Source organism: Cyanidioschyzon merolae, chromosome 12 (genome assembly GCF_000091205.1).
Source record: "Cyanidioschyzon merolae strain 10D DNA, chromosome 12, complete genome".
NCBI classification, from domain to species: domain Eukaryota; phylum Rhodophyta; class Bangiophyceae; order Cyanidiales; family Cyanidiaceae; genus Cyanidioschyzon; species Cyanidioschyzon merolae.
In genome coordinates, this window is record NC_010138.1 from 78,856 (window position 1) to 100,817 (window position 21,962).

The window sequence follows — 21,962 nt, forward strand, 5'->3', positions numbered from 1 at the left end:
CACGCATGGGGTCTAAATTGGCAAACATTGTATTTCTAGGATTCATGCACCGTCCGGACCCGTGTCCGACGACTGCTGCGGAGGCCGGCAAAATGTCGCTCTCTACTGGAAGCGGTTTCCCCCAGATCGACGGACACACGATGAACATGACGATGCCAGGTTACAGTGAATGCGCGTGCGTTTCCGAAGCGGCTAAGAAATGTGCTCGAAAAGCGCGCATTCCGAGATGTTCAGTCATCTATACATTCAGAGATCAAATACTTCAAAAGGCGGAGACTCCCAAACCTCAAATGGTCGTACATACGGTGCTGCAACAAGCAGCCGATTCATATCGAGTGCCATGAGGGTCTTATTCACTGCTTTTTCGGAAGCAGCTACGTTCAGAAGCAGATGCGCCAAAGTGCTTCGATGTATGGTTCCAAAACCGACCTTGCTTTCACTGACAATAGCACGGCTGTCGGCGTCACCATGCTCGAGCGCGCCGGGGCGCACAATCGTATACGGCAGACCACTCTCACGGACATACTGTTCGACTCGAGATAGTTCCAGGAGAAGCGGCCTTAGTACATCAAATGCCTGCGACGGTATAGCGTCTTCAGAGTCACCGCAACCGAGTAAAGTCACGAGAACCAGTCGCGTTTTCGATCGGGGCTCGTTCGTCTCCCCTTGCGCTCGTAGAAGGTCGATCACGACCTGGTTTTCGCGAAAGATGCTTCGTCTCCTCAGTCCTAGATCGTCATCGTTTATCGAAAAGAGCGTTCTCGGGTTGTAGTGTTCCAGATCTGTTGCAGCGCACTCCAGAAAATCTACACCTGGACCCGGAAAGTGCAAACCAGCTCCAGCGCTGTGGCTCTCTATCGGGTCACGCGCACCGATAACACCGATAGCATCTGGCCGAAGAGATGGATCAGGTGTACGGGTCAATGCACCGACGAGCTCTTGACCAAGCGGCGAATTCGCGCCTGTGACGCAAACTCGTCCGAGTTTGCTGCGCGACTGTTGCATAGACAAACGTTGCTGGCGAGCCCGTAGCTCTCTTCGAATGCCTAGCGAATCTCGCTCTTCCAAAGCCCTAGAGATACACGGCAAAAACGCATAATGCTCTGTTCTCAACATAGGTAACGAACAAGCACAGGAACGGGAGTTGCACTTCAATGAGCTCCGCAGCGCTTGCGCGTGAGATTCTCACGCGTAGCGACTTCCAGGCGGTGCGCGCTGAGAAAGACCCGCTGATCGGCACCGGCAATGCAGACACAGAAGGCAGCGTTCTCGCTGCGAGACTCGTTCGAACAGCTTCAACGTGTTGGACCAGGTTTTCCTTATGAACAGCTTTTGTCCAGGTTCTGGTGCAAACCATGGATAGCTATGATACGTAATCTGCGGGCCGTGACATATGGGAATCATCGAAAGTACGGTTCGTAGTAAACGATAGCAAGAATCAGCCGGTGTGATATGCGAGGGACACCCTCGGCACAAAATTACGGCCTTCGACCACAAAATTGTTCCACCTTCAGGTGAGTTTCATCAAGTGCGTTTTCGCGGTGTATAGCAGACGCGTTCGAGGTGGGTTCACTCTAAGAAATAAAAAATCCATAGGAGAGATATGGGCGAAGAAGTCGGGGATCTGCTAGGGTCGGCATCGCCGGCTGCAGGAAAACACGAAGAAATCCTCTTTTCGCTGACCATGGGGCGAAAAAGAACAGCAACAAGAGCGACGATACTCGAGGGAAGGTGTTTGCCCAACGAGATGATGACGAGATTGTAGTGGCATATATGGCACGAGTATTAGGAATTTTTGCACCTGTGAATTCAGTCAGCGTCAATGCACGCATGGAGTTTGTGACCCGACACTTCAACGATGCTATTGGTATCAGACGATGTATGGTGCTAAAGACGAGACCCTAGGACCTGCCACGATCCATCTTTGTGGGGCAGCCTCTCAGGCTCGTAGTGTGTGAGCAGAAACTGAAACGGATTGCAGGCGGTCTGTCATAAAAAGGCTGGGTGGCGTCTGTGAGTGGGTATGTTTATTCACTTTGTGTTCGTGGAAATGTTTCCGTTTCACTGACTGTCTTGGACCAGACATCATCCTGGGTGCTCGCATTGCGCTTCGAAAGGCCATATGACGTGATGGGGTCACGGCACCGCGGAGCACTGGCACGTCCACTTGACGACCGCCACTTCGGACGGTGCGCCCTGACTCGGCCTCCACAGAGAGGCACCCCGGTGCTGCCGCATCGCCCTGCATCCACAACGGCGGCATGCAGATCGCCCCAGCCAGCGTCGCTGTGTGTGGATCGTCGCGCATGCTCGGATCGCGCGATCCGCTCGCCTTCAATGCGACAGGTGCTCCAACGCTTTGCCACGTGTCCGTTGCTGAATGCGTGCAGTCGCGATCGCCGTCACGCACGCACGCATGCACACACGCGGGCGTATGGCGGTATTGAGGCGTTTGCATTGGCGGGCGCTCTTTCTGGCACTGCAGCCGGGTCCAGCGACAGGCACGTGGCTCAGGGAGCAAGTAGTAACGCCTCACCAGCATCGAGCTTGCGACGTGCAGGAGTGTACGCGGTGCATCGATGGAGACACGCCTACGGACACGTGTGCGACATTGGACTCTGGCAGTGAGCTGGCCTAGTCAGAATGCACTGACGGAGAGATGCAAATGCACACCTATAAAGCATGGATTTCGGCGAGCAACCAGGAGCATTTACAGTACACCACCCGAAAGATCCATGCAAGCAAACATTTCGCAGATACTCTGGGCGGCAACCAGGAAAACTGGACGTACACACATCCAGATCATACACACAGACCTGCGTCCCGCCCAAGGCCCTAGCTCGAGACCCCCGCCGAGTCGCCACCGCTGAGCCAGCGCGTGTGCCACCGCCGCCCCGGATCGTCCAGACGCTCGTAGCCGTGCGAGCCGAAGCAATCCCGCTGGGCCTGAACCAGCTGGCTTGAGCGCAGCACCGCCTGTCGATACGTGTCGTAGTACGAAAGGCTCGCGGTCAGCGCCGGCGCCGGCACACCCAGCGATGCCGCCAGCCCGACAACACGCCTCCAGCTCTCGTGGCGACGTCCAATCTCCGCAGCCAGGTCAGCGTCCAGCAGCAGATTCGGCAGGCTGGGGTCTCGTCGAAAAGCGCCCTCGATCCGCTCAAGCAGCTGTGCCCGAATAATGCAGCCGCCCTTCCAGATGCGCGCAAGCTCCCCGAGATCCAGCGACCAGCCCTGCTCGCAGCTCGCTCGATGCAGCAGACTGAGACCCTGCGCGTAGCTACAGAGCTTGCTGCAGAAGAGTGCGTCCTCAATAGCAGCGATCAACGCTCGCTCCGCCGATGCATCCGAACGCGACGTCGACGCCGACGCTCGTACAGAGCCAGACGCTAGGGCGGCGACACGCTCGGGAGCTGTGTCCGGTCCAGTTTCAGCTACAGCGCCAGCGGCTCCGGGTGAGGCACCGGCGGCCGCCAACTCGGAGGCGTGCCCCGTACCCGAGAGCCGCTCGGGTCCGCGGAGCACCCGCGACGCACGCTCGCGCTCGTCCTTCCGCGCTGAGAGGAAGCGCCCGTCGAGCGCGGCAGCGATGGTCGGCACCGCCACGCCCCGCCGCAGTGCCTCCGTCATCGTCCACAGGCCAGTGCCCTTGCTCTCACTCCGGTCGAGGATTTGGTCTACGAGCGCTGGCGCCGACGCTGCCGACGAAGACGTGTCAGGCACGCGTAGAATGCGCGCGGTAATCTCCACGAGGAAGCTTTGCAGGGCGCCCGCGTTCCACGAGGCAAATACTTCCGCAGCCGCCATCGCATCCAAGCCAACGGCACCCCGAAGCAGGTCGTATGCCTCGCCGATCAGCTGCATATCGCCGTACTCGATCCCGTTGTGCACCATCTTCACATAGTTCCCCGAGCCGCCCGGCCCAATGTAGGTAACGCACGGCCCAGAGCCGGGTACCTGCGCCGCAACCTGCTCCAGCAGCGGCGCAAGCTGCTGGTACGCCTCCCGTGAACCGCCCGGCATCAGGGAAGGCCCGTAGCGCGCACCCTCCTCGCCACCGCTTACAGCCCATGCCTACGTACAGGAGGCCGCGTGCCGCGACAGACGCAGCACGTCGCTCCGTATTCTCGTACCACTCGTTGCCGCCGTCCACGATGATGTCGCCCGGCTCCAGAACCTCAGCCAGCGCCTCGACGGTTGCGTCGACTGCGCTCCCCGCCTTCACCAGCAGGAATACCCGCCGCGGACGCTTCAGCGAAAGCGCAAACGACCGCAGGTCCGCAAAGCCGGTAACGCTCCCGCTGGCTGTCGTGTCATCTGCCGCGAGCTCCCGCTGCGCCCGCTCAACAGTCTCCGCCGTCCGCGCATACGTTCGATTGTACACAGAGACTCGCCAGCCGTGCGACGCTAGGTTCAGTGCAAAGTTCTGACCCATGACCGCAAGGCCAATGACACCCGCGTCCGATATTGCGCGACCTGCAGGATGTGACGACGCGCTTTCCCGGACAGCACTCGACGGAGACGAGCCCTCCGTCGCAGACATGACGGCAGCACCACATGCTTGTGCGCGGCGGCCTCGGAGCAGGCACCAGCGAGCGCTTCGGACCAAGCTCAGGCTCCATGTCGGGTACGTACGTCTGGGTGTCCAGGAGTGCGCACGCGGAGGCGCCCAGCGTCCGAAGCGCACCGCAGCGACAGGTGCAGCGGCCCAGCACAGCGCACCGCCACTGGGACTCCGGCGAGTGCCCGCTGTCGTCGCCATCCTTGAGACGATCCACAGGTGGTTTGCGTGACCGAGGGCGGCCGGCCTGTTCACCGGGTGCGCCTCCTCGGTCTGCCGCGCTCTAGACGGGGCAGCGCGCAGCGACTGGCCGTCTGGTGCTGCTTCCGGGACTCCTCAGCTGCCGATCCTGTGCCCCGGCGCGAGCACTCGGCAACTTGACGTCTGGTGCTCGCTCAAGTCTCTCACGGTCACTACGACAACACGCACGCTCAAAAGCTGAGCACAGCGAAAAACAAAACCGATCCGCGATGCACGGGGGTGCTGCAGATCGATGCAGTCCGCGTCACGAGTTCTCGCAGTAGCACGAATACCACCGACAATAACAGCAGCAGCAGCAGCAGCAGCAGCAGCAGCAGCAGCAAGCAACGCAACGTACTCGGTCCACAAACAGCCGCAGTCAGCGACGAATGAGCGGCTCGCTCAGTAGCTCGCAACTGCAGCTCCAGCACGAGTACGCAACGGATCGCAGACAGCCGCCACGAGGCCGCAGCGCTACGCACAGCGCGCGACGCACCGTCAAGCGCTATCCTGCGCTGGCGGCCGTCGCCGCAGCAACGCAGGCGGATCGAATGCGCACGGGTATATATATGAATATGGAACCTCAATCATCACTTGCGTTCAAACCATAGCTGGAAACACCGCGTCCCATCTCGAATCGCGAAGTTAAGCAGCATTGGGCTCTCTGAGTACTGTGATGAGGGATCGCACGGGAAACGGGAGTGACGCTAGTTCGCTTTTGCCACCACGTCGCGCTGACCTGTTCTAAAGCGCGCAGCAGCAGACGCGAGCCGGGTAGTCTGGCGGGGAAGCACTGTGAGGCCGGCTTGCTCCGGAATACACTTGCAACCGGTGGTCCAGATCGACGACGATAACGAGTGGGTAACTGCGGAGGCCTGGTTGCATAGAGCGATCTTGCAGCGCTACGGACCGCAACACCTGCCGATATTCTGGAGGAGGTGCGATCGCCCCCGCACGACGAACCCCGTAGCACCCAGAGGGAGTACGCACCCGCGCTACACCATGAATGCTAAAAAGGGCGGCAGGGCAGGGGCTGTCGCCCCGAACGCGTATTGCAGACAAACTAGCGCGTCACGTTCCGGTGCGTCACATGCACGCAAACTCGGGTGCCGTACGTATTCATGGTGCTCGACACGCATTCTTCCCTATGGTAGTGTCAGATTGGAATGAAACACTGAATTGGTCGTTCGGTTTCTGCCTTTCCACTTTTGGATTCGATATATAGCTTCGACATTCCAAGCGCAGGAATGCTTGCGTACTGATTTACACGGCTTTCCTGGAGTCTGGGTCGTCTTTTCAAAACGACTTGTTCGATCCCTCTCTCTATTGTTCGTTACGGAAGCTATATCAAGATGCTTCGCCACGCTACGGACAAAGGGCTCCTAAAATAATCGTTTTCATTATCCATTCCGTGCGTCCATGGCTCCGCTGCTCTCCATGCTTTACTTGTAGCAAGCCCAAATCCCGAACTCTTTTACGTTGCGATCTTTCCGTATCTCGTCAACTTGTGCGCGTAGCAATTCTTACCGTTGGATCGATGAGAAAGGGCCATAAAAGTAATACCCCGACACATTGTTCACGAAATCATGTCGAAACCTCACGGAACCTCACACGTCAATAGTTGATTTCGTTCGGGCGAGGAATCGTCCTTTCTTTCCGGTCATCGATGAAATTGTATACAACAACCGTGTGATACCTCTCAAGGGATACGCTTCCGGTGACTTCTGTTTCTTATTTTTGCATGGAAATGGGTATTGGCCTCGGGCTCTTGTCCTTGCAACGATCGCTTCCAACGGCGAGACGTCTCTGCTTTGCGCGGAAGGAGTGTCGACGAATCGAAATTTCCCGGTCTCCTATCCGGCCTAGATCCTCCATCTGGTACTTGTTTCATCATGAACAGAATCGAGTTCCACAAACCCTCTGTAGAATCGAATAGCGTGCGTTTGGTCGTACAGCGAATATAACAATCGTCTTGGAGGATCGCTCAGAAGAAGCCGATGATCTTCGGGTACGAGACCTGGCCTGGAAACAGAGAATCGCATGGTGCAGAGCCTCTGGTGCCCGTCGAAGGCATCTACCGAGCGGTAAAGCAAGCGTTCACCCGCCACAGGGCAGCGTCCTGAGGCGAAGGATCGGTAGACAGATGGGAACACTCGACAACAGCCACGAATCACTCTTCCACAGGACACATCGAGTCTGGATTAAAAGAGCGTGTAAACGCCAAGTGATCCGTAGATCGCACCTTTTGCGTGCACATGAAATGCCTTGACAAAGACCTTAAACAGCGAAAACGGGACCCCAAAGCTGCCATCAACAACCCTCGGCCGCTGACAACAGAGCTGGCGGAAGAGGAGAGACCAGCGTATTAAAAGCCGAGGCCAAGAGGGAGGAAAAGGAAGCAGCTGCATGAAAAGCTCGCAATGGCTGGCATTGATGAAAGCGGGAAAGGACCCAAACCTGCCAGTGTACACCCGAGTTAGGTTTTTGAACCCGTTCTATTGTGGTCTGAGATGGGTGTATAAACGGACCCAGAGAGTGCGAAACCTCCACTTTAAGATTTCATACAATTCATTAACATGTCCCTGGGGAATTAGGGCTTTTACAAAAAATGACTCGGCCTGTGCAGCGCAGTCTGCAGAGTATAAAGTAACATCCTCCGCTCTTTCAGAATCGTAGTTGACCAGGCTAGCTCGCAATGAGCAACGTTTTTGCTACAACCTACTCCATAACGTGAGCAAGAACGCGCACTTCCTGGTTGGCTCCATCAATTCCCGGGAAACATCGCTATAAGGTGCGGGTACCTGTTGGCGAAAGCAAAATCTCTTGCCCTTGCACCCCAAGCAGCTCTGAAGCTTCAGGATCGCACTAGAGTTGGCGGATCTCGTCTGCGCGCAAGCCGCGGCCGAAAAGATTTGCCCAACACCGTAACACAGAGCTAAACTATCCAGCAAACAATGTTTCTGTGGGCTTCGAGCCCGTGCTTGGTAATCGGACGTGGAGCGTTCCCTCTGGGGAAGAGTCGCTCGCTGACCTGTGGAGCAAACAGGAGGAGAGTTTCGTCCCTTGGAAGCATAGATTCTTTGGGAGCAACGCTGGGTATTGCGCTCACTAGGGAACGAGGGAAGAACTCTAAACTTGCGACGCTTGTGCGGCGCCGGCTCCCAGAAGCTCGCATATACGAGCTGCCGTGCATCGCTCATAAGGTTCGGACAGATGCAGACCGCATCGTTCAGCTGCTGGCATCCGACGCCGATTCCATAGACTGGATTCTCATAACGTCACCGACCGCGGCTGAAGTTTTCGCCCAGGTCGTCCGGTCTGCACAGGAGCGTGGACTTCAACGGCTGCCACCGATAGCGTCTGTGGGTGCAGCTACGAATACGGCGCTTTTGAAATATTCCTTGCAAGCGAACTTCATACCATCGCGTGCGATTGGTGCATGTTTAGGCGACGAGTTACCCGTTGAGAAGTTGCCCAAGGTGCGTATTCTGTATCCGACCTCTGCGAGCGCGAGCGATGAAATTGAGAAACGTCTCCGCTCGCGAGTTCCCGCGGTAGAATTCATTCGCATAGATATGTACGATACCATCGAGGCGAAATGGACAACAGAGGACATTGACACTGCACGAAACAGTGTCGACCTTGTCACATTGGCTTCGCCTTCAGCTGTAAAGGTTTGGGCCCAGCGGGTTGGAACCAAGCAGCCAGCTGTGTGCATCGGAAAGACCTCAGCAGATGCAGCGAAAGAGGTCGGATTCAGCGAGGTGTACGCACCGTCTGATCCGGGTTTAGAGGCCTGGGTGGATACGCTCGTGCGAGTATTTGAACAGAAGCGCACTGAGACTCGAGGATAAAGTTCCGCGTAGTGCGCCACGACGCCGGTCGGACTGCGAGCATCAACCGTTGGATAGCGTGCAACCTTGGCACATGAAAAGTCATGCAAGGTACGATGGATGGCGCGCACACTGACCGGTTGGCGTGTATGGTTTTCCGACGCAAGCAGATGATCTGGATGCGCGTTATTCTCAGAGCAGCGCATTCTAGAATACGTGTATAGGCACGGCCTTTTTATTTTTTTGTTCTCTACCGCGTATTCAGCAAAAGGGATGTGTTCTGCAGATTGGAGAAAGGTTGTGGAATATGTTTTTGAAGTCACTGCGAGATTGCGAAGAAAGACCTGACTCGTACGCGTGGACAATGCTATTTTTTAGCAGGGGGATGGACGAACTTTGTCTTTGTGTTTATGCGGAACATCATGCGCCCAAAACAGTACGGATCAAACTATGTCGACGACAAGACGATCCTCTAGTCAATCCATCCCACTCCATGCGTTCCCTTGGAAACACTTCGAAAGAATCCATAGCTTCCGAAGTTTCCCTATCATTGATATGTGCTTTGATGACGAGACACCGGTGGACAAAGAAAATGCACACTTGTTTAGGAGACCTTTGCGCGTTAAACAACACACATCGATTTCGCGCTGAAATGCGAGCACTTAGATCAAGAGGGAAGGGTGTTCGTCGCACTCGATGAGATTTCACTCGTGGAAAACTGTAGACCAGTATATGGGTACGCTAAGCGAGGCGAACGGCTGTTCGTAAAGAAGAGACAGGCGAGCAGAACAACAACATCCCGCCTAGCGGCGATTCAGTCATATGATCGCCTGCGAATCGCTGAACAGATAGGATCCTTCAGCAGCGCATACTTCGTGGACGCACGATGTGGCTCCTCCGTTCCGCATTCCTCTGCCTTGCTTGTAAACCACGTCGCATTCGATTGCTCAAATACAGCTGTGGAGTACGAAGCTGAAAGGAATATTGAGATGCTCTCCGTGTCGGCCAGTTTTCCCTGCCCAGCTCTCTTTGAGCGTATCGTCTCTGTTGCCAAAAGTCATTCGACGCGTATTGATAAATAGCAGAGTCCTTCGCGCTTCTGACACGGAATTTCTTCGATAAGTCGGTCTCTACGTTCATCAGCCCTGAATCCATCCGCTCCTCCTCAGCTCGTGCACGGATGAGAGCGGAAAGATGAGATTCAGGCCATGGGGGTCGCGCAATGGAGACGGTAACGAAAAGGTACTCAATGAGTAGTAGACAGACATACTGAAAAGGAATCTCGGTCAAATCATCAGTATGATGCGTCAGAATCCTGAGGGAAAATGGAATGGCGTATAGCGGCCATCTTCATGCAATCCTAGACCGTACACGAGAAGGAGAAGAGACCGCCGGACGTAGAAAAGAAAGATCCTTCCAAAGGAAACGTGCATGTACAGTAAGTAGAACGAGTCGGAGCAGAAATACCAGTCTGGAAACTTGTCAAAGCGCTCCTAGTAAAACACGTCAACGGGGCCAAGGTCTCAGAAACGCAACATGCAGGGCGTCATTGGGGATTGCGTCGATCCGTACTCGAGAAAGCCTCGCCTAGCTTACCTCGCCTTTAAACAGCTCGTTAAGAAACTGTTCGCACGAGTTCTGGACACAGGGCTGCCAGCTGTCCATATTACTATAAGATTTTTCAATCGAACCTTTCGCGCGACAACATAACTGTGTCCCCGGGCATAAGATGCAGTAAGACGAGAGTGTATACTCAGTGAAGAGCACGAACGCTTTCCAATAGATTTTGACACGTCGCCGCACGACGTCGACGACGGGAACATCGAGACAGCGCCGGCGCCAGGGAGTATCAAACGAACCGCCAAAACGAAAACCGTATGCGGGTCGCTGTCGAGCGCCTCATGATGCGCAACCTGTGAATGAAGTACCCATACCTCACTGAACCAGAAAGATGGTGACTGATCCAACGCATTCTTCGGGCGTCTATGGAGGCAAATGACGAATAGGGCTTCGCGGGAGTGCATGCGTTGTTACCGAGTTCAGAAGCAACAGTTCCACGAAAACGAGGCTCTCTTCATATGGTCCAAGCTCAGGATGTTACCCTCGGCCTCGGAGCAATGCACGTCGTATTCAACGGATGGACGATACACGATGTCTTCTTTGCATGTATACTTCGCTACATGGTTTTCATGAACGCAGCCCTGCAGTGCAAAGCAGACTTCCTCATGGAACCCGAATGCCCCGCCCGTCTCGAGCTGCTTTTCGACATGGTCCCTGTACGTGGCATCAGGACCATTAGATAACCGTGGGCGCTTCTGTTCGGTACCAAATGGCGTCCTCAGTGAGCCGTGGCTGGTGCCTGTGAGCAAATACGAGCACTCAGCCGGTGTCAAGAAGAGCACACAGGGTGCTCGTTCAATTTTTCTGGTTTACAGGAAGGGAACACAGAGAGGTTTACAGGTTCTATGGAGACCGATGGAATATCGATCTGCATGCAATTTTGTAGAACTATGCCCGAATCGAGCAACGAGATGCATTCTTATCCGTTTACAGTAGTTGAAAAGAGAGGCATGTAACGGGCGGAAATCTCGAATAGAAGAAATCCATGGCCGTCGTCAAAGCTTTGAATCACAAGGCTAGTGCCTGCTGCCTAAGCATAAAGCTGATGAAGCTGCTCAACTTTCCCCGAGCTGGATAGCAACAAGAACCAGGCATGATGGACTTCAGAAGGGATATCAGCGAATGAAATGTCTGGGCCAGGACGCAGCTCGACTTTCGGAGCACCGCATCAGTCGGGGAGAGATACTTTGTACGCTTCGTTCAGAGAGAAAATGAGCGCCTGACTGGCACACAGAAACGATCTTTGATGGGCGTGCATGAGACTGCGCTGAGGTTGCAAACGGTCTCGGATGTACAAATGCAATAAGCGTGCATTCGACAACTTGTTTGGTCAGTTGGAGACGGAAATGACCGATAAGCTGCGTCGTTTGATGGTAGCCTATGGCGCTAGACGTGCTGTAGCGTGCGGTCGCTGTATTCCGGCGACCCCGCGACGGAAGCATACAGCGAGTGCAGGAATCGATGCTGTAGGATTCCCATCAATGCGTTGACGGCGACATTCATGCACCACGAGCACAGGTGCACGTCGGAAAATGCCAGAGAAAAGGAAACTGCAATACAGAGCGACGCGCTAGATGGTTTCCAGAAAGCTAAGCAAAAGTCATATGGCAAGGAATAGGAAAGCGAATGGCTTGCTATGTTGTAAATCAACCTGTAACCATGCGCGCAAGAACTTTTTGCAACCAGACTCGCATGCCCTGATCAGCAACCGGTAATGTATCGTGCTTCCCAAGCGTCCAGCGGCTTTGAGTCAAGCGATTTCTCGAGAAAATGGTTTCGTACTCAGCGTACGCATTGTGCTGAAACACTGAAGGTATCTAACCAAAAAAACCAGTTGCCAGGAGAGGAACGGAGAAAGACTTGCCTCGGGTAGTGCAGTGGTAGCGCACGGCCGGGCGATCCACCAATGCTAGAGCACCTTCTATACACAACAGCAACGATTTCTCTGGGCAATTCCTGAGCAATAATGGTGTTCCATCATTCAATACCACTGAACGTCAACTCCTGCCACAGGCAGACCTTACTTCGAGCCATCGTGCGCCAGGTTCTATGTCGGACGAGTGCCACCTGCCCGTTTTCCAAACATTAGATGTCACACAGAGCTGGTGCCTTGAAACCTTTTGCCAATATCCTAGGACCAAGACTTACAGGCATACGCTCGCGTCTTCCGCCAGCGACGACTGAAGGACGCGTTGCTGCATTGTGCTGCGGCAACTCGGGTTACTCCGTGAAACCAACGGTTACTCATCGAATCCCTGTCAAGTAGGTTCCACAAAAGCGATCAGCTGACGAGCCTAGCAAACGTGACCGCCACGGAGCGCCAGAACCAGATGAAGGACCGAGCCTCCCTCTATGTTATACTCTCTTGCGGAACGATCGTCGGCGAGCTGTTTTCCTCCAAAGATCAATCGTTGCTGCTGCGGCGGTATGCCTTCCTTTTCCTCTATGCGCTCCTTGATCCTCTGTATAGGGTCATGCGGTTCAATATCTAACTCGACCTCCTTGCCTGTTAAAGTCTTGACTTTAACCAGCATCGTTTCGCTGGGTTCGCTTCGTAGCTGGAAACAGAACAGTTTTCCAGGATATTGATGCGGTGGCCTGCACGCTGTCCCAGCCAGCATGGGGTGGTGGGGGCGTCGTCCACAGCGCGCGCCTTTTCCGCGCCATACTTCGCAACTTCATTTGGAGCTGCAAAGGTGAAAGGAGTCGCGGATTCACGCTGTACACCTTGTCACGGGTCCTTGTTTGATTGTGTCTGTTTACTGGAAGCAGAAAGAGGTCTGACGTGCGACAGCACTCTGGAGCTGATAAAATGAATTAGCAATGCGAAAGGAATTGTCAAGTTCAGCATCCTCTGACCTTGTGATGGAGGCGGCCTGCAAGTGCCACGAACCGAGTCACCACCAAGTTCGTGGCCTCGAAAGCTCCTTTATTACTGTACCATCGCAAGCATTATTCCGTTTATTGTCGAAGAAAGAGCTAGGCAACGAACGACGACAAACGACGATAAACGTGAAGTCTCGCTGTTACACCTTCAGCATCTTGTACGGACAGGGAGTTCGGTACGCGCATAGTGACGTACGCCAGAGACTTTCTGTTTCTGAACGAGCGTTTCTAACTTTCAGTAACGTAACTGATAATAGATTGTTTTTAGAAGTGACTCAGCTGCATGCTAAAACGTTGCGAGCGTGTTCAGAGCATGGGATATCTCACAGGGGCAGGGTGTCGAAGCTCGCGGAATCCGATGCCCCAGTGGCGCCTGTGGAGGGGGCCGCCACCCTGGGCGATCCCGATACACACGCAGTCAGCTACGAAGACGCTTTGGTCGAATTCCGTGAAACGGGCGACTACAAGCGTCTTTGGAGAGATATTCGTGCGCTGCGAGAGGCGCAAACTCCGATTGAGAACGGCCAGCTGAATACCCTAATGATGGCATGCATTAGGCGGAAGAAGCCGGATGTTGCAATTCGCATTTTCCATGAACTGGAGCCTTTGGTTTTGGGCTCTCCGAATATCGAATGCTACACGACGCTGATTGTGGCATACGGTCGCCTTCGTCAGGCCGACAAGGCTGTCGAAATACTCAACGAGCTGCAAGCTCGGTGCCGAACATTAAACAACGAGGAGCAGAGCGACAACCTGGCATTGTGCCCGTCGCTACGCACCTATAATGCGGTAATGAATGCATGCGTGGCCGCTGGGGACGTTGACAAAGCTCATCAAGTGTTCGGGGAGATGGTTGATGCTCAGGGCATTGCACCGAATGAAGTCAGCTATAACATCCTCCTCAAGTCTCATGCGAGGCGCGGTCGCGTGGAGGCAATGCAGCTGGTACTTGACCAGATGCGTGCAGCGGGCTGCGCGCCGTCGCTTGTGACCTATACCACTTTAGTCAAAGGCTACGTGACCGCTAACAAGCTCGAAAAAGCAGAGGAAGTTTTGAACGATATATTGTACAAGAAACGCCTGGAGCCGGACAGTCACCTCTTCAACTGTCTTCTCGAAGGCTATGTGCGAGCAAATGATTGGAAAAAGGCGCTTAAGCTCGCGGATACAATGCGACAGCATGGTACCATGCCGGATGGCTACACCAATACGCAGCTTGTGAAGGTTTGCATACAAGCCGGCCGCTTTGATCTGGCAGAGAAAATCGTAGAACGCATGCCACGGCCGTTGCCTTTGCAAATCTATTCGATGATGATCAGCGGTTACGGTGATAGTGGTCGCCTCTGGAGTGCCCTGCGCCTCGCGAAGGAAATGCGTAATGATGGGGTTCATGAGAACGTTCGAACCGTTTCAGCGCAGATGAGCGCTTGTCTGCAGGCACGAGAGCCGGCGCTTGCGCTCAGCGTCTTTCTTCGAGTGATGCGCGAGGATCCGTCTTTTGTGCCCGATCAGGTCATATACACGCTGCTTATTCGAGCGAATGGTCTGCGAGCAGATGTTGACAGCGCTTATCAGATTTTTTCACTGGTGAAGACCAAGTATTACACTGTTCGAACCGAGGTCTATAACGCGCTCATAGAAGCAGCGATGCTTAGTGGTCGAGACGATCTCGCGCTATCGGCACTCGATGAACTTATCGAGAAGAGTCCAGGCGTGAACGAGCAGACTTTTCAAGATTTGACTTGTGTCTGTCTCGTCGACCAGCAAAAGCAGTTTCGATTCCTGTCTCAAGTATGGAATCGTTTGCGGCCTCTAGGGGCACCAATAGATGGCCGCTTCTACGCTCGCTTTCTAGAGGTTACGAGTCATGTGGGCGACCTGGAGCTGGCACGAACCCTAATCCGTGATCGTTGGGCCGGCCACTTTTTAATTAATGGTGCAACAGCACAAGAAGTGCGTTCTCTGGAAGCATATGTAGCCGGACGGGAGGCTGCTTGAAAACCAGGAAGCCGGGCTTTGGGGGCGTTGTTGGTACCAGCACTCGAGACTAGTCTGCCTGTGCGCGCGCGTGAAGTGTCTTGCGAAAGTGTCTGTAAAGTGCCGAGGGTATTGCTGAAGCGTCGACGCGATCGCAGTTTGTGCCCTAGCTTGGGACAATGCGTGGCTCCAACGGGCGAATGACGACCCCGCACGGCATTTCGTTACGTAGGCCCAGCAGCAAACGTTCGAGACGACTCGTTTTAAGCTTGCTGAATGTCGCTGTCTTGAAGCTTCATGCGCGAATGGATGCCCGTACTTGTCAAGATTGGCTGCAGACAAATCGCTATTCGAAGGCGCTCGCACCGCAGGTTCTGCATACGCACCCGACATTGCTGGTGACCAAGCACAGAAGAGGACGATTGCGCGCTTATCGTGCGGAGAAGGCAAGTGATCTGCTTGGCGTTGCGTATCCTGCACGTCCCCAGAAAGCACCTCGGTTGGGGCTACAATTCTAGCGCCGCTCATGACTTGGTCATGAGCCTCTGAAACGGTTTATTTGGAGAATAGTGATCGGTCCTGTTGGAGTCTGAGACACTCGAGGGAGCCAGCGTGGTGTGCGCTAACTTATGCCGATTCCAGTCGGTGTGCGTGCCGTCTGGAGGTGGCGATGGCCGTCTTAACGCACACAGACGAGTAAGCTTTCGCTCGGAATGAGCGTGCATCGCACGTCGTCTCATGAGCGAGCAGGTCGGGTATCTGTGGCGCGGTTCGCAACCCCGCGCTCTGGGCTCGAATGCAGAAGGGATTCAGTGCTCTTCGAGCACGGGTGTTCATGTGATTCTAAATGGTATATCGGCAGTTACTGGGGCAGCATGCAAGCAGATATACTGGAGAGACAGCTTGCGCACGAGTGATAGAGCATCGCATTCGGCGTCTGTACCCAGAGAAGACCGTCCAGCTTTTAACAGCCTCCGCAATTGACAGGATACCATCGAGGATCATTCCGCCTCTGACGGAAAAGTCCGTAGCATGCGGTGCTACTCCATGAGCGCACGAAACACGGATGCACCCCGTGGACAGCCTGGCCAATGAAAAGCGCTATCCAAACAGACGCATGCGTAGACCTTAGGTCAAGGATTGCCGATGGTAACCTCCATTGTTTTCGCCACATCAGCGCAACTTTGGGCACGTCGTTAGACACCGACGATTCCATATTTGCTTTTTTTCTCACAGGAACGACAAAGTTCCGCCGCAACCAGCGAAAATCATCGTTGATTCATACTCGTCTCTGTGCTCAGGAATTCATTGTTTTGGGGGGAGGGCTTCTACCATCAATGCTTTTGGCTGGCATTTTCAGCGCCTGCTGCAACGGAAACGCGACAGTCTTCTCGAGTAAACGTGGAGCCACTGGGGCGCTTGCGCCTCTGGTAGTTTTGAAAGCTGCCTAGAGCGTTTACGCTTCTAGGGATTCGCTCGCGGGCGTCTAGGGCTGCCCGACCGCCGGTCAGCGGAAGCAGGCCTCGGCAAGGCGAGGCGTTGGCTCCAGAGCTGACTCTATGCACGCCTCAGACGTGCGAACTGTGCTGAGGGATGTAGATGGGCTGCTCTTTCAGCGGCCGCCGTGGAGAGTGCTCGCGAAAATTCTTCGTCTAGAGCCCCGAAATCATCTCGTTGCCCAGAGCGTTGCCCCAATTCCGGGGGATTTTCCTGTTGCGTCGGTCGGTGCTTTTATTCTCGAGGCCATGGGGCAAAGTGGGCTCGCTCTGCTCCACGCGAGCTCGCAGCGCGTCTCCGGAACGAGCGTCGTGGCTCGAATCAGTGGCTTCAAGTGGCCGCGAGACCTCCCCGCAGCTGTAGTCGATCACGGAGTTGTGGTAGAGGTGAAGTTGGTGCGAGTGAGGGAGAGCGGGTTCGGACTTGTTCGCGCCACCATAGCAAGCAACGCTGGACACTCGCTGCATATTGGACCAACCGAGATACTGTACAAGATGCTTTAAAACAAAAGCTCCTGCTCAAGACGAATGCGACCTGTTCTGGAACAATATCTTTCTTGCACATTTGACGTCGTGTACGTAAGCCGCTTCAGACGGAGCGTCTGTGCTCACGATGGACTTGTATCCGCGTCGGGTATCCGCTGAAACCGATACGCTTTGATTTTTTCCCCAGAGAGCCATGAAGAGCTCGAATCGTATTTCATGGAATGCTGAAAATGATATGGGGCAGGACTCTTTGATCGCTCGGAATGTACGCAGACATTCCAAAGCGGACGTCCTGATGAAATCTGCGGAGACTCAAATACTGCTTTGGAATTTACAGATGCCATGTTTATCTGCGAGTCCAGCGTCTCACGCAGCGATTCGTGCCCTAGTGAAACGCGACATTAGAGGCGGTTTCTCCGTAGGCCGTGTCAGCAAGTATCATGTCACTAGTACAACTCGAAGCGAGGTCGCAGAGGAAACGCGTTCATTGCAACATGTGAGCGCTTCGCAGACCTGCAGGCGAGTGTGCTCAACACGATATAGTGCCCCGCCTCTCCACCTGGGCCTCTGCGAACGTAACGCGATTTCACAAGTTCCCCGAGAAGGCCAGGGGCAGTCCAGGATCGATATCCCCGACGCATGCGTTCCATACGGGTTGAAGGCGCCATGTCCCAAAGTTCTTGTCCCAAATCGTGGCGCATTCTGCTAAGCTAAGGCGAAAATGCTCACGAAATCCCTGTTGGAAGCTATTCCGCTTCACCACGACTCTGCCGACTGCAATGAACCGGAGAGTCGCATGCCACGAAAACGTATTCGCTCGGGGTTACGTTTGCGCATTACACCCGCGGGGCCATAAACGCATCCGGCATTCGTTCCACGGTGTACTTGTGCTGCGCGATGTACATAATAGGCACACCGGGAATTTTCCGCAACCGTCGCCGCAAATCCCGATCGCAGGTGGCGACGATGAATACACGATGGGCCATAACCCGCTCAACTATGCAATCATCTGCATAAGTCCCTTTGTGTGTGCACTTGAGGCGCTGCACCAGCGAAGCGTCTCTGACAATACGCAGTGCTACGCGGTACTTGCGTCCGAGCTTCTCGAGTTCTGCAACAACACAGTCCGTCACACAAGCTTTCGCGGGGGCAAACAGGCAATCCATTAGACCCTTTTGAAGATCGATTCGGTTCTGAATAGAAAAATTGATGAAGTTTGTGTCGATAAGCACTCGAAAGGGTGGCCCGAGCGCCGTGTTGTACTGAAAGAACAGCTCTGGAGGCACTGCGCCCAGGCGCTCCTCATCGCGAGGTCGCTGAACAAGTGGTGCCAGCTTTTCTTTAGATTTTTCCTTCTGAATAATCCGCTCATCCTTTGGATTCAAAACTCTCGTAAAGCCGCTCTCGAGACGCCGCTTTCTGCCCATGGAAGCGAACAGCGGACACAGGTCCAAACCAAGGTTCGCTCGCTTGGAGCGCTCACCGGCGCGCTTGCAGCCTGTGGATCGCACATCGCACGCGTGTGTCGAGGCTGTGCATCCTTGTCGACGTGCGCGAGACCGAGCGGAGCACTTGTATGTCTATCGGTGGCGATTGAGGTGACCGCGAATCGGGTATCTTATGCCCATGTCAGAAGAGAGTCGAACGTCTCCACTAGACTATCTCCGCGCAAGCGCTAAAGTTTGGGTATCTTCCGATTGACATGAACCGTAGCCCTTGCAGCGCATGCGTGCAAGGGCTACGGTTCATGTCAATCGGAAGATACCCAAACTTTAGCACGTGGATGCCCGATTTCAGGGAAAGCGCTACATCTGTCTCATTCCGATATCGGCGTAGATGGCAACTGCAATCCCGCATCGAATGGAATCTAGTCATTCGCATCGATGCAGGTGCATCGAGAACGGCATACCGCCTGCGGCATGCGATACATCCGCTGAGGCCGGAACGTTGTCCACTGCCCAGGTGGCGCCGATGCCGGCGTGCCGAGCCGTCGCCATGAACGCTCGTCGCGTGCCAACGCAATATTGCGGATTCCAGGTTTGCAGCTCAGGTGCTGTGAGCCGTGCATCGTTTGCTTGAACAAACAGGTTCGAGGAAACCTGAGCTTGAAAAGAGACTTTTTGTAGAAACTTAGCACCGAGTGATACGCAAACTTGACATGGCTTTCGCAATTTCGATCGGCTTCTCCGGCACCAAGATGCAGCGCAGCTCGGTGGCTAATTCACGGGCGAGCTCGCTGCGAACCCGGCGCTTGCACGCGTTCGCCGGGTTTCCGCTTGTTGGAGCTCGTGCATCTGAGTTCTCGGGGGCACATCCACTTGGTCGACGGCAAGCGCTGAGGAGCATGGGGCAGCGTCATGGAATCCAGGGCCTCCAGTGCCGGAGCGCAGCGATAATCGTGAATCCTCCGTCGGGTGGACACGCCTCCATCGGTCTCTACCTCGCGCGGCAGCTGTTATCTCTTGATTTAGAAGTGTATCTGCTTGTGGCGGGCCAAGAAGACAAATACCGCTCCAAGCAGCCGAACAGCGCCCTCTTGGGTCTTCGCGAAGCGGAACCCCACGCAGCGTCTTTCCATATCTCGTTCGGTGACGCCGACGATCCCTCGATACTCATGAATATGGTCCAGACACGCCGCCCATCGGCGGGACCAATCGCAGCCTTCATAGATAATCGATCGCAGACGTTGGATGAGGCCCTTCTGCTGCATAAATTTGCCATGGGACTCAACGCGGAACGGTATCTCTACGTGAGCTCCTGCGGCATCTACGAGCCGGGTGACTACGCGCCATTCATCGAGACAGACCAGGTGAGGCAAAGCGCGGGTCAGGCGCAGGTGGAATCACGTTTTTTGCGGGACAGTGTGATCCCATTTGCAGCCTTTCGTCCGATGTATATCATTGGCAAACACGCGGCGAAACTTGACTATACAAATTTCTTCCTCGACCGAATCACGAGGAAACGACCCATACCTTTACCCGGAAAAGGCAATGCATTTGTCAGTCTGACGCATGCTGAGGATGTTGCCAGCATGCTTGCTTGTGCTGTACTAGCGCGACCGGACGAGGTGTCTGGCCAAGTATTCAACGCAGTGTCGCCGCGGTATGTGACGCTCAAGGGACTCGCAGAGATGTGTCACCGCGTCGTTCACGGCGACAAGTCGAAACCGGAGATCATCTATTACGATCCGGTGAAGCTTGGCATTGACCCCAAGGAGGCAACAGGTCTACCGTTCCGGGTTTCGTATCCATTTATCGCAGATCCTGGCAAAGCGATGCGTTTGCTCGCTTGGCAGCCGCGTCACGACCGCACGCTGCAAAATGATCTGCAGGAAATGTACGAGGAGTATCTTGAACTCGGACTGCACGAGCGTCGCGTCGATTTAACCAACGATGATCGAATCGCGCGCAGTGTGGGAGCAGCTGCGAAAGCGGCCGCAGCGAAGTAAGGGCGAAGACCCTAATGGGGTTTTAGAAAAGGAATTCTAAGCGAAGCGGCATGATTCCGGGCAGACGAGGATTTCGTGCGAGGCGGCTGCCGTATCCAAATATCTATGACATGTAATTCACCGGGGTCACCGAGCCGTATGAGATCCGCGAATCCGGCGGCACACGCGAAAGGATGCGTTGCACCGATCTATGCGAGGCTTGTAGTCGACACAGCAATCTCATGATGGAAACAACGAGCACCGCGCTTACTCATGCATCGTATGCACGCTCCCAAACCGGCAAGATTATCTTTCCAATGAAGGACGCCGAAGACTGCGTATTCTACGGAGGCAACGTTGTTCGTGGACTCATTGCATTCTTAGCGACGACCGAGAATGCAGGTGTGATCCACATCGTGTGTGTGTGTGTGTGTGTGTGTCTCGGCAAGCCCCAAAGCCGCACGCATCAAGGGCTCCAACTGGAACTGCCAACGCTGGCTGGAGTTCGGGACCGTTCGCGCATCTGCTTTGTTCGCCATGCGTACGATTCGCTCTGTGTTCCATCGGATCCGTCGAGGTGCATGCACATTGCACAAGTTTGTGCGAACCACAAGGCATGCTGGTGCGAATGACCAGATGGCGCGAAACGCTGAAGATGAGAATTAGACACGCAAGAGGGAGATTATGGTGCTTTTAAATAAAGCGGTCTTCGGGTCTGGAAAGTACTCGATTCCGTGAGCTCTGGCTGGTACGATGCCGCCACCGAGGCGGTGTGCGCACATTTGGAAACGACGACGCGGGTGTGCTCCTGCCAGCGACGCACGAGATCGAAACTAGTTGGTAGATAGTGTTCACAGACGTAAAGATATGCTCAGTAGTTTCGAACAATGGAATACTGTTATTGTTCATGAAATCTTCAGGAAAATCTTCTAGGCATTTGCATAGGGCGTTGCAGCCTTGCTGGATCGCTGCGCCGCAATCGTGCATAGACGCAACCAAGGATACACGACCTCTTCTCATGGCTAGCAGTTTGTACTCATCGGAAATCCTCGGGATTTCAGCGCAGAGCCCAACTTGACTATGGAACGATTTCCTCGAAAGCTCGATCGACGGAAAGCCGCTGGATTCTCCATGTACAAAAAACATTGCCAGATGTTGATCGAAGCATTCACGCACTTTAACAGTTGTCGGCTACAACCAAACAACGCAGCTTATCGGTCATTTCCCACATATTCCAACTCACTGAGCTAGTTCGTGAATGCACGATTTTGCGTCCGTGGAATCGAAACTGTTGGCGAGTCAGGTGCGGAGTCATGCACGCCTATCGACGATCATTCCCGTCAGCTATTTGGAGGTTCATATTCTCTCTCCGTGGGACCTCAAAAGTATCCCACGCCGCTCGATACATTGCACACAGCGTCGCAATGCATCATGAT

At 54.5% G+C, this 21,962-nt stretch overlaps 8 protein-coding genes and 2 non-coding genes across 10 annotated transcripts, besides 3 other annotated features; 5 read left to right on the forward strand and 5 right to left on the reverse strand.

The window, feature by feature from the left end:
- Positions 1 to 246: 246 nt before the first annotated feature.
- CYME_CML035C (hypothetical protein, conserved) lies at positions 247 to 1,116 on the reverse strand (the record flags this gene model as incomplete). The annotated part of the gene is made up of 1 exon (XM_005536645.1): positions 247 to 1,116. The coding sequence occupies one exon, from the start codon at positions 1,114 to 1,116 to the stop codon at positions 247 to 249; it is 870 nt and encodes a 289-aa protein (XP_005536702.1).
- A 1,719-nt stretch (positions 1,117 to 2,835) lies between these two features.
- CYME_CML036C (6-phosphogluconate dehydrogenase) lies at positions 2,836 to 4,023 on the reverse strand (the record flags this gene model as incomplete). Its single annotated transcript, XM_005536646.1, has 1 exon — positions 2,836 to 4,023. One exon carries the CDS (start codon positions 4,021 to 4,023, stop codon positions 2,836 to 2,838), a length of 1,188 nt encoding a protein of 395 aa, XP_005536703.1.
- Positions 3,716 to 4,543, reverse strand: CYME_CML037C (6-phosphogluconate dehydrogenase; the record flags this gene model as incomplete). Its single annotated transcript, XM_005536647.1, has 1 exon — positions 3,716 to 4,543. One exon carries the CDS (start codon positions 4,541 to 4,543, stop codon positions 3,716 to 3,718), a length of 828 nt encoding a protein of 275 aa, XP_005536704.1.
- Positions 4,544 to 5,386: 843 nt separating this feature from the next.
- On the forward strand, positions 5,387 to 5,516 carry CYME_CML038R. The gene has a single exon (XR_002461404.1). It is a non-coding gene; the product is annotated as a 5S ribosomal RNA (ribosomal RNA).
- Positions 5,503 to 7,453: a sequence feature (possible transcribed region).
- Positions 7,454 to 7,755: 302 nt separating this feature from the next.
- On the forward strand, positions 7,756 to 8,655 carry CYME_CML040C (uroporphyrinogen III synthase; the record flags this gene model as incomplete). Its single annotated transcript, XM_005536648.1, has 1 exon — positions 7,756 to 8,655. One exon carries the CDS (start codon positions 7,756 to 7,758, stop codon positions 8,653 to 8,655), a length of 900 nt encoding a protein of 299 aa, XP_005536705.1.
- Positions 8,656 to 9,028: 373 nt separating this feature from the next.
- Positions 9,029 to 10,401: a sequence feature (possible transcribed region).
- A 2,147-nt stretch (positions 10,402 to 12,548) lies between these two features.
- On the reverse strand, positions 12,549 to 12,875 carry CYME_CML042C (ubiquitin-like protein Rub1; the record flags this gene model as incomplete). Its single annotated transcript, XM_005536649.1, has 1 exon — positions 12,549 to 12,875. The coding sequence occupies one exon, from the start codon at positions 12,873 to 12,875 to the stop codon at positions 12,549 to 12,551; it is 327 nt and encodes a 108-aa protein (XP_005536706.1).
- Positions 12,876 to 13,077: 202 nt separating this feature from the next.
- CYME_CML043C (hypothetical protein, conserved) lies at positions 13,078 to 15,138 on the forward strand (the record flags this gene model as incomplete). Its single annotated transcript, XM_005536650.1, has 1 exon — positions 13,078 to 15,138. The coding sequence occupies one exon, from the start codon at positions 13,078 to 13,080 to the stop codon at positions 15,136 to 15,138; it is 2,061 nt and encodes a 686-aa protein (XP_005536707.1).
- A 496-nt stretch (positions 15,139 to 15,634) lies between these two features.
- Positions 15,635 to 17,403: a sequence feature (possible transcribed region).
- On the forward strand, positions 16,417 to 18,492 carry CYME_CML045T. The gene has a single exon (XR_002461405.1). It is a non-coding gene; the product is annotated as a hypothetical transcript (transcript).
- Positions 17,936 to 18,526, reverse strand: CYME_CML046C (hypothetical protein, conserved; the record flags this gene model as incomplete). The annotated part of the gene is made up of 1 exon (XM_005536651.1): positions 17,936 to 18,526. The coding sequence occupies one exon, from the start codon at positions 18,524 to 18,526 to the stop codon at positions 17,936 to 17,938; it is 591 nt and encodes a 196-aa protein (XP_005536708.1).
- Positions 18,527 to 19,257: 731 nt separating this feature from the next.
- On the forward strand, positions 19,258 to 20,547 carry CYME_CML047C (similar to mRNA-binding protein; the record flags this gene model as incomplete). Its single annotated transcript, XM_005536652.1, has 1 exon — positions 19,258 to 20,547. One exon carries the CDS (start codon positions 19,258 to 19,260, stop codon positions 20,545 to 20,547), a length of 1,290 nt encoding a protein of 429 aa, XP_005536709.1.
- Between the last annotated feature and the right edge of the window lie 1,415 nt (positions 20,548 to 21,962).